The sequence below is a fragment of the Mus caroli genome, chromosome 10 (genome assembly GCF_900094665.2).
Source record: "Mus caroli chromosome 10, CAROLI_EIJ_v1.1, whole genome shotgun sequence".
In the NCBI taxonomy this organism is placed as follows: domain Eukaryota; kingdom Metazoa; phylum Chordata; class Mammalia; order Rodentia; family Muridae; genus Mus; species Mus caroli.
In genome coordinates, this window is record NC_034579.1 from 82,064,277 (window position 1) to 82,075,528 (window position 11,252).

Below are 11,252 nucleotides of genomic sequence, written 5' to 3' on the forward strand. Positions count from 1 at the left end.
AGTATTTATATGCATGTACACACACACACACACTTATATTCATCCTGCTTAGTCCACATTGTAGAACTTGCTCATCTGTATGTTTCTATGGTGACCACTTGGGACTGGATAACCCAATTTTGCCTCTCCCAGCTGCCGTTGATTTCAATAGCTGTTTATCTAGGGGTGGAGCCTTAAGGTTTGTATTTAGTCGGTGCTGTGTCTGTTCAGAACCTCAGTGTCCACTCTTCCCTTGAGCACCTGTTGCTATACCACAGAGCTCTCAAAGACCACTGATTGACAGTAAAACTTTAGTATTACATTGAAAATCCATAGGAAAATCATTTGAGTAAATACTGCGATTTCTTTCTGCGACCTTCTACTCAGCCATAGTTATTCTAACAATATTTTGTTATATAGTTTTCACTAAATTCAACTGCTTTAGATGTAAAGAAAATAAAAGTGATTTCAAAGTATCTATATAAATATTTTTCCAAAGAATGTTTATTTGATTTGTATATCCTTCAAGTGGCTATGGTTTTAAGCACAAAATTAAATATTTATTTAATGAAAAAAATATTAAATCAACAATCTATGTGTTTTAAACACCCCATGTTCAGAGTTACAAAGCCCATGTAGATTAGCTTGAGCCTTAGGGGAAGTCACTGGCTCCTGGTGGGAAGTGCAGGCATTGGAGACCCAGATTCTCAGGAGAGCTGAAGGCTGACATCCTTCTGTCCTCCTGCTTCATCACACCATGTGTCTCTGGCTACTGAGGATTCTCATCTTTGAATCCTAGCAATGGGTGAGCCCGGCAGGTAATCTAGCAATGGGCGAGTCCAGCAGGTAATCTAGCAATGGACGAGTCCAGCAGGAAGTCTTCTGTTTTGCCAGCTGAATAAGAGGAAAGCCTCTTCTGCTTCATAATCCACAGCTGGGCTCTAAGGACACATTCTGATTGTCTGTGCTTAACAAACGTCTTGCTATAGTTGGCCAGGCTAGTATCACGTGACTGAGATGAGCTGTGGGTAGAGTTAGAAAAAGTACTCCTGCGACAATGGTTTTCCTGCCACAGAAGTCTGCACACTCAGTGCAATTCCCCAATCTAAGTCCCAGTGTCCTTCTGCAGAGATGTGGAAGACCAGCCGGAAAACTCACTTGGAAGTACAAAAGGTCCTATGTAGGAAAAACACCCATAGTAAAGGCAGTAAGGCCGAGTTTCAGTTTACACTACAGAGCCTTAATAATGGCTCAGAGACCAGGGGAACAGACTAGAGGACTCAGATGTAAGGCTACCTAGCAACAGCCATTTTAACAAAGATGACAAAAATTAGAGAAAAGGCAGTCTCTTAAATATATCGTGATGGGAAATATCCAGGTATGGAGATCTCTCTCTCTCTCTCTCTCTCTCTCTCTCTCTCTCTCTCTCTCTCTCTCTCTCAGTTATCATATGCACCAGACATGTGTGTTCATAGAAAAACTTGTACACAAATATTAAGAGTGGCATTGTTTGTAATAACAAAGTAGTAACACAGCCTTGATATCCTTCATTTGGTGGTGGATACTGGTGTCGTATACAATATACAGAATAATAGCCCCCAGAGAAACAGTAGCATACAGTAATGCTTTACACGGATGAACTAACCAGGCTGGCTGACAACTAACATCCTCCTCTCTGCCTACCTCATCACACCACGTGTCTCCTGCCCCTGAGGACTCTCCTCTCTGAATCCTACCAGTGGAACCTGCAGGAAGCTTTCAGTTGAAATAAGCAGGCCCAGGGGACAGGCATCGTGTGGCTCTGGGATCATTGCACTCACACTGTTTCTTCTTATTAGCATATACTAGTAATGTAATCAACCACGGACACCCTGTTACTTACTCTGCTTTCCTTTTCCTTTTTTTGCTAGTAGCCCCTGGCGCATTTCCATATATTCCCCTCCATCAGGTCTTACATATGAGAAAATATGATGCTCATCTTTGAGGGACTAACTTCTCTCATTTAACTCGATGGCCTCTAGTTCCCTGCAGACGGCATAATCTCCTTCTTCATTGTGGCTAAGCTCCTATTGTGTGTGTATATACCACGTTTTATTTATTCATCAGTCTACTGATGAACACCTAGCCTGATTATTCTATAACTTGGTTATTGTTAGTAGTGTAGTACTGGACATGGGCATGCAGCTATTGCTATAGATAGCTGATTCTGGTTCTTTTGGAAATGTATATTCTCAAAAGCAATATATATGAATCAGATGGAAATTCTGTTTTTCAGTGTTTGAGGGACTTCCATATTGATTTTCCTCATAACTGGACACTCCTACCAGCAATAAATAAGCTCAACCAGTCCCCAGCCCCCGCCCCACACAAGGAAAATGAACAGATACAAATAGGAAAGGAAGAAGTCAAATTACCATCAGTTTCCACATGATATGCAGATGATCTTGTGGTTTACAGACCCCAAAGGCCCCCACTGCAAGCCTTTTGCACTTTGAGCAAAGTAGCCGGTTACAGAATGCCATATTAGTAGACAGGAGCCCGGGGGAAAGGAATGTCAAGTACCTGCTGGTGGATAGAGGGTTTTCTTTTCCAGTCACTATGCTCACTGAGAAGAAATAGCTAAGACATTAGTTAGTCCCATTTATAATAGCCTCAAAACAAAGAAAGATTAAACCTAGGCATAAACTTCCCAAAGATGTTGATAACAATGCAAGCTATAAATCACATAAATCACCAGAAATGAAAATTGTAGAAGATAATGGAACGAACTCTTACGTTTGTGGCGCAGCAGAATTAATATTAAGTGGTCACATTGCACATAAGATTTTAAGTTGTGTTCCTTTCTAAACCTAACTATATTTACCCTTTTGATTTAAACAAATTTGTTATTTTGTTCTTAACACAGGATATCTTACTGTACAGGCCAGTATGACCATAAACTCACAGCAATCTTCCTGTCTCAGCCTCCCAAACACTGAGATTATAGGCATGCATCACTCTACCCAGCCAACCCTTTTCTTAAATAGCACTTATTTTAGGTAAATGTGTCTATTGCTTTATCTGCTTGAAATGACATAGATACTAATATAATTTTTGGTGTAGTATTGAAATAATTCCCCAAAGTAACTTTTTTCCTTTAAAATTAACAAAAATGGAAGATGGATATGGTGGTACATCCTCTAATCCCAGCACTTAGGAGACACACAGGAGGATCTCTGAGTTCAAGGCCAGGGTCTGCATAGGGAGTTCCAGAGCTACATGGTGCTCCTCAGTGGAGTCGGGGAGATGTAGACATGAGCCACAGAGCAGGGAGAGACATAAGGAGAATGTACCCTGTGCTGTCCTCACTGCTGCTAGAGCTGTTGTCTCAGGGAAGGGGGACAATTAGTATTTTAGGGTTACAGAGTGTCAATCAAACCTGGAAACGCTGCTTCAAACCTTCAAAACTCTTCTTCGAAGGATACATGTAACTGCCTTAAAGGCATAATCTAAAACTGCTCAGCATAGTCAATTACTTTATATTTGACAGGTAGGAGCAGTGCTACCATGTTGTTGTTGTTTTAGTGACAAGCCAGACATATTAAAATCATATTTTAGCCATAATTATGAGTAGCTAAAAGTAACAAGTAAGACTATATATTGCCTCATGCTAGTGATAATTTCTACTCAATGAGTCTTCTAAATCTTTAATAAGAACCAAGGGACCTGGTGCAGAACTAACCCTGGTCGCTTTAATTAGAAGCACAGAGCTTTCTCTCTTGCTTTCCCCAGCTGTGTGCTTTCCTTGTGTACCTTGCTTTCCGGTAAGTGTGACTCGAAGCTGAGTTAGAGCCCGGCAGTGTAGATGAGTTCCAGGCACTCACATTACCTGGGCCCACTGAAAACATCTGTGTGTGAGGAGTCAGGGGAGGGGTGAGGTACACACTTCTGGGCGTGGTATACCTATGTGTGGGGGTGTGCACATGCTCATGTGTGCTTGTCCAGTGGAGGTCAGAGGACAACCTTGAGTGTCATTCCTTGGGTGCCTTCCACCTGTTGCTTGAGACAAGGTTTCTCAGTGTCCTGAAATGTCACCAGGTAAGATAGACTGACTGACCAGAAGGCTGCCAGAGTCTACCTGTCTCCACTTCCCACTTCACTGTCTCCAGCTTACAGGTGTGTGTTGGTAGCTCTGGCCCTGTGTGTGCTTTGAGGGAATGCAAATTCGGGTCCTCACACTTCCAAGGCACATGCTTTAATGCTGGAGCCTCTCAAAATGACTTTTAAAAGCCCTATTAAGTTTGTATTTTGCTTAGTATAGCACACTCTTACAAAGTTTGGGTGTAAGCGATCTGTGTTTCCTGTTGTGCTGTCTTTGAGACAGTAATTTTTTTTAACCAATTCATACTTTTTATATTCATTCTCTAGAATAAAAACACAAAAACAAAAAGACTGTAAATGAAAACATCCCGTAGACATTAAGAACCTTCTTTGGCTGTGCGTTCCTCCCCCCTCAGAACTTCCATATTGCCGGCACTTGTAGGCCATTCTTGAACTCCTTTCTGCTCCTGAGTCTCCACAGCTTTCAGTCCCTGTCGACTCCTGACTTTCCTCTGTACCCCTGTGTGCTCTCTAGGCTGCAGGAACTTCGCCCTGGGCATGCTAGCCTATAAGGGATCACTTCTCTGTCTATCCTTGTGTCTCCATGGTAATGAGATGCAGAAAGTGCTGAGGAGGCACACCCTGTGTCAGGGCTGGCAAGAGTGCTGTGACCTCTGCAGGAATAGCACTTAATCCCCAAGCAGAGTGCGAAGCCAGACAGCAGCCCGCTGGGCTGTCTGGAGGCTCCTGGTAAAGGACACGGACGTGGCAGGTATATCAGCAACAGCAATCCAAGATGAAGCTAATTTACAGTCTGTAAGTGCTGCCTTTCGCTGGGGAAAAAACTTTCAATTTTTCCCTTCCTTTTCAGGAAGCCAGATGCTCCGGTGCCGAATGGCGAAAGCGCAAGAGCCGTAGAAGAAAGTTCAGATAGTGACTCTTCCTTCAGTGACTAAGGTGGACTGGGGGAATCACACAGAATGTGGAAGAATGTATTTACGTTCTAGAAGAGAGCCTACGCTCCATCTAGCTCTCCGTGATAAAAATCACCAAATGCTACTGCATACCTACCCCAACCTTTCTCTGTTTAAAANTAATTATAATAATAAAGCATTTATAATCTTTCAATATGGTTTGTTGACCAAATAAAATGCTCTGAAGTTAACAGAACAACATAAATTGCTACAAGCTCTGTAAATAGTAAGATGGGTTCAATGAACATTCTAAACGGGAGTTAGTTTGGGTTTACCGATCAAACATAGACTTCATGTAAAAATAAGAGAATGTGACTAGGTTTTCAATTTAGTGAACGTTAGTTTGAAAATTATTGTATATATTTTTATTTTGTAAGCTTATTGAAGAAAGCTCTGATGGAAATTAGTACTGTGGTGAGACGTCCAGTCAGTGTTGGCCACTTATACACAGCTATTAAGCAGTTCATTGACAGTATTTGTGTGTGTATATGTGTGTATATATATATATATGTATACACACATATACACACACACATATATATATGTATACACACACACACACATACACCTTAGCCAATAGCTTATATATTACCAAAGTCAGCTATCTTATTGTATCTATTACTAAATAGAAATAGTGGGGTGGTTGATTACAGTACGGAGTCATCGCCGTCATCAACTCCTTGGTCTCCTTGACAGAACATTAATTTCTAAAGTTAAAAAGTTCTCTCGTTACCTTGCAAGTAAATCTTCATAGCAAATTACTTAAACACAGCCTAGAGAAATGTCTACAATGCCTAGGTGGGAAGATATATACAAGCACTTGATTAATAGTGTTCTTAGTTTAGGCCCACTGAAAGTGGAGTGTGAACAAAGGTCTCCTGGGTCTGTGTGGGTCATCTGTGAGGTTATCCCAGGAAGCATAATCTATAGAACAGGAAGAAGGAGAGGGAGAAAATGAGTGTGAAGAAGTATCATCCAGGCTGCCAGCTTAGGTGTGGATGCCCTGAGGTCCGCAGGGATGCTGATGGAGCCTCCTCATCCCCCAGACAGAACTGAGAGCCTTGGTTAGGCAGCTTCCATAGCTGCCCCTACACTTCTCAGATGTGCTTCCATGGAAAGACAAGCTTACCGAGGACTGAAGATGATCCTGAAACTGTTACCAGACCAGAATGCCTGGGTAATTGTTGCTGTGGGTGAATATGAGCTCAGAACTATGTCCTATAGGTGTGGCTGGTGCCAGAAGAAGAAATGAGGGATACAGGATGCAGCACAGAAAAAAAAAATGTTTGACACTGCGTTCATTGTTTGGCTTGGTACTAGGATGCTAGACAAGCCTGCTGACACAGAACGAAGCTCCCGGTCTCTCATTTCTTTTATCTAGATAGATTTTATTTTCAAACATTTTTTAATTTATAGCATTTTAAGTGGGTAGTATACACAGACCTATAAATTCACCTCACCCCACATCCCCACTTTCCCTATTTTTAAGATCTTGCTTGAGGGGGCAGCCCTGAGCATTGTTGAGAGTTGCAGTGGGATGTGCGCATAGGCTGCAACTTGGAAACAAGCTCCAATCCCTCTGTTGAAAACCTTTAAACCACAGGATGAGTGGGCTGCAGTTTTCACCTTCCTCTATGCAAAGGTCTTTGCTGTGTTGCTTCTCTGCATTCCCTTCATTTCTCCCAAAAGGTGGCAGAAGATTTTTAAATCCCGGCTGGTCGAGCTAGTAGTGTCCTATGGCAACACGTTCTTTGCAGTTCTCATTGTCATCCTTGTGCTGTTGGTCATTGATGCTGTACGTGAGATCTGGAAATATGATGATGTGACAGAAAAGGTGAACCTTCAGAACAATCCAGGATTCTCTATATCGCTGGCTTTTCCTTGCTGCTGGCCTTCCTGCTTAGACGCCTGATGACTCTCATCACCCAGCAGGCCACACTGCTGGCCTCCAATGAGGCCTTTAAAAAAGCAGGCAGAAAGTGACGGCGAGGCAGCCTAGACATACATGGAGGAGAATGATCAGCTAAAGAAGGAAGCTGCTGCTGGGCAGTGGGGCACACACCTTCATTCCCAGCACTTGGGAGGCAGAGGCAGGCAGATTTCTTAGTTCAAGGCCAGCCTGGTCTACAGAGTGAGTTCCAGGACAGGCAGGGCTACACAGACAAACCCTGTCTTGGGGAAAAAAAAAAAAAAGAAGGAAGCTGCTGAGGATGGAGGCAGGTTGGATGTTGGGAGCACTGAAATGAAGTTAGAGAACAAGAGCCTCAAGAATGACCTGAAGAAGCTAAAAGATAAGCTGACCAGCACCAGAAAAATCTTGAGAAAGCTGAAAACGAGGCTCTGGCTACACAGAAGCAGTCTGAGGGCCTTACCAAAGAATAGGACGCCTACTAGAAGAGCCTGCCAAGCTGCAGGCATCAGTACGTGGTCCCCCAGACAAGAAGGCGGAGTAAAGGCTTGGTGTTTCCCTGCCTGCCTCTGGCTTCTACCTGACCCATGCTTACTGCTTCCTTGGAGCCCAGCCTGTCTCTCTGGTACTTGGGTTTATTCCCTGCTACAGACCCAGTTTTCTTCCATGGCTTATAGATCATCATTTGGCATCATTACACATACTGCTCTTATAACAAAAGGGACCCCAGTGTTGTTTATTCAGAGTAATCTTGCCACTGTTCTGCCTGGCCAGGGCACTTTCCACTCCTAGAAGGGTAGAAAAGCATTGGTGACCTGGCCTGCAGTTGAGGAGGCTGCTGTGAAGCAGGTCAACTGTTTTATCCTGAGGGGAATAAATGTTGTTTCGTTATAAAAAAAAAAAATCTTGCTTCAGTGATACATTTGTTAAATCAATACATATTAATGTATTATTTTAAACTAGTCTACAGAGTCTGGGCCGTTCTATGGGTTTTGACAAATGTGTAATAGCTTCAACATTACGGGTTCATACAAAGTAACTTTAGTTTCTTCTGTAGTCTGTATACTCTCCTCTAAAACAGATGGTAGAGAAAACAGACAGTTTGGGCCTTAGGCTCAGCTTCGAGAACAGGAAGTGTAGTTTGTTTCACTAATCTTGTATAGTCTTTTTTTTTTGGTTTTTCGAGACAGGGTTTCTCTGTGTAGCCCTGGCTGTCCTGGTACTCACTCTGTAGACCAGGCTGGCCTCGAACTCAGAAATCTGCCTGCCTCTGCCTCCCAAGTGCTGGGATTAAAGGCATGTGCCACCACGCCCAGCTTGTATAGTCTTTTTTTTTTATATTTATTTTAATTTTTATTATTTTTTAATTTTTTATTAGGTATTTTCTTCATTTACATTTCCAATGCTATCCCAAAAGTCCCCCATACCCTCCCCGCCCCCACTCCCCTACCCACCCACTCTCACTTCTTGGCTCTGGCGTTCCCCTGTACTGAAGCATATAAAGTTTGCAAGACCAATGGGCCTCTCTTTCCACTGATGACCAACTAGGCCATCTTCTGATACATATGCAGCTAGAGACACAAGCTCCGGGGTGGTACTGGTTAGTTCATATTGTTGTTCCACCTATAGGGTTGCAGATCCCTTTAGCTCCTTGGGTACTTTCTCTAGCTCCTCCATTGGGGGACCTGTGATCCATCCAATAGCTGACTGTGAGCATCCACATCTGTGTTTGCTAGGCCCTGGCATAGCCTCACAAGAGACAGCTATATCAGGGTCCTTTCAGCAGAATCTTGCTAGTGTATGCAATGGTGTCAGCGTTTTGAGGCTGATTATGGGATGGATTCCTGGTTATGGCAGTCTCTAGATGGTCCATCCTTTCGTCTCAGTACTATGGCTCAGTACTTAGTGTACACCCGAAGTTCCTAGTCTGCACCTCTCTTGCTGTCAATACAACACTGACCAAACCAACATGGGAAAGGAGAAGGCTTAATTCAGCTTACGCTTCTAAGGGACGAGCTGTCAGGGAGGGGAGTCATGACAGTCACTCATGCAGGAACCCGGAGACAGGGACTGTTGCGGAACCACACATCACAGCTTCTGGCTTCTGTCCCCCTGCTTGTTCAGCTACCTTTCTTTCATAGCCCAGGCCCTCCCACTCAGGGATAGCATCTCCAGCTAGTAGCCTGGGTCCTCTCACAATAATAGCAATTAAGAAAATTCTCCATAGACACACCATCAGGTTTCGGAATGTTATGTGTGTTCCTAGGATTTTAATTTGTGTGCTCTTAGTACTGGAATGGCCAGTGATTTACTTAGGCCTAATTATTTGGTTTTGAAGCCTCCTCCTAAATTTTATGGTTGCAATCTCTAGGCTAGGGATTATTCAACAAGACTAGTTCCTTCTCCTGAGAGCTCTGTTCAGTTCATAGGTAAGGAAAGCTTTCTACTCTGGCCCATGGGAACATGCAGTATCCAGCCCTGTGTGCCCTGGGGATGCTCCAACGTTCTCCCTTCGTGCTTCTTTTCCAGCACTGATAGTTTGCTCACAACCACATGCTGACTACAATTTAGCTAAAGCCCCAGGGAGACTCTTTGTCGGTACCTTGTTCCAGCTCCTCTCTCTAGCATTCTGGGCCCTGACTTGTACTGCTTTGGTAGCTTTATAATCTAAACTCTGTCTGCCCAGTTTAGGAAAACTGCCAAACTGTCCTAAGTTCCTCTTCTCTGTACACTGTCCTGGAAACTGTACCTTCCGTGTCTCTTGTAGGGGTAACTCCTGTACTGCCTGATTTGCAATACCAAAAGTCAATGTTTGAGAAATGTTTAGCTTTTTAAAGAAAAGATGAATTTAATTTCCGTTACTCCCTCATGACAGAAAGCATTTGAGGTCATGGAACTGGAATTTTTTTTGTTTTTGTTTTTGTTTTTTTTTCGAGACAGGGTTTCTCTGTGTAGCCTTGGCTGTCCTGGAACTCACTCTGTAGACCAGGCTGGCCTCGAACTCAGAAATCCTCCTGCCTCTGCCTCCCAAGTGCTGGGATTAAAGGTGTGCGCCACTACGCCCGGCTGGAACTGGAATTTTGAGCATGGAGTTACAGTACTGTTAACTATGAGTTAATGAGTTGCCACCTCGTTATTGGTGATGGGTGAACATCCCTCCCCAGCCCCCGTCCTCTGGAAGAAGCACTGAGCTATCCCACCAGTTCCCACTGCTTTAATTAGACTGTTAAGTCGAATGTTAATTTAGGCCAGAGTAGAAAGCCTTCCTTACCTATGAACTGAGCAGAGCCCTCAGGAGTAGGAACTAGTCTTGTTGAATAATCCCTAGCCTAAGAGATAGTTTGCAACCACAAAATTTAGGAGGAGGCTTCAAAGCCAACCTTGGCCTTTTCAGTTAAGCTAACAGAATAGGGCTTTGTAGTTCAAGATATGCAAGAGATATTGAATGAATGAGGCTATTCCTCCTGCTCTCATTCAGTGAACTTTGCATATATCATAAATATTATTTATTCCTGTTCTCTCTTCCAAAACATGAACTCTTCTTTAACCATCATGCCATGGCCAATATACTTCCATATCATTTCTAAAATGCTCATTGAATCACCAAGAAGCCCACATGAACATATTGGCCTCTTTTTTGAGTAGACCCTCCAAGCAACTATGTGCCCATGTCTTATATAGATTTCTGAATTGTCTTCAGAGGAAATGCTTTGTGTGTTGCATCTGCCAAAATATCATTACCTGGTCCTGATTTAATTCTAGAATTTATATCCCAAAGACCAGAAAGTTCTAGAATAGGCCAATATTGGCTCATTGGCTCTGTTTTCCAGTCCATCTTCTAAAATTGACTTAAGAAACAGCTTGCCTATTCTGATCTTGTTGAAGAACAATTGAATTCAGTCTAAAGTTGATGTCTGTGCAAGACACAGAGCACAGGGGTTCTTTGTCATGCCTCAGATGGTCTTCTTCATCCCTAATCTTACCACATCTGGCCCCTTTGAAAGCCAGAATGACCTGAGCAGAGTGGAATGGCACTTGTCATCTCAGCACCAAGAACAAAACAGAAAGGAGTTCACTTTTAAAAAAAAATCTGCTAGCCACATGGTGTTGGTGCTCACCTTTAACCCCAGCATGCAGGAAGCAGAGGCAGGAGGATCTCTGAGTTCAAGGTCAGCCTGGTCTATCTATAGAGCTAGTTCCAAGACAGCCAGAGCTACGCAGAGAAACACTGTCTCAAAAAGAAAAACAAAAACACAAAGAAATCTGCTGTGGTGTTAAATGTAAAAACTTTTTTGTTTTGTTTGTTTGTT

At 43.1% G+C, this 11,252-nt stretch overlaps 1 protein-coding gene and 1 pseudogene across 2 annotated transcripts in view; both read left to right on the top strand.

Annotated features, from left to right (window-relative positions):
• Window positions 1-5,187, top strand: part of Washc3 (WASH complex subunit 3) — a 48,296-nt gene extending 43,109 nt beyond the window's left edge. For both annotated transcript variants that reach the window (XM_021174420.1, XM_021174421.1), the window contains exon 7: window positions 4,931-5,187. In XM_021174420.1, coding sequence (XP_021030079.1) covers window positions 4,931-5,015 — 85 coding nt within the window. In that variant the 3' untranslated portion in view covers window positions 5,016-5,187. The remainder of the gene's footprint in view (window positions 1-4,930) is intronic.
• Window positions 5,188-6,144: 957 nt separating this feature from the next.
• LOC110302724 lies at window positions 6,145-7,486 on the top strand (annotated as a pseudogene).
• The last annotated feature ends 3,766 nt before the right edge of the window (window positions 7,487-11,252 follow it).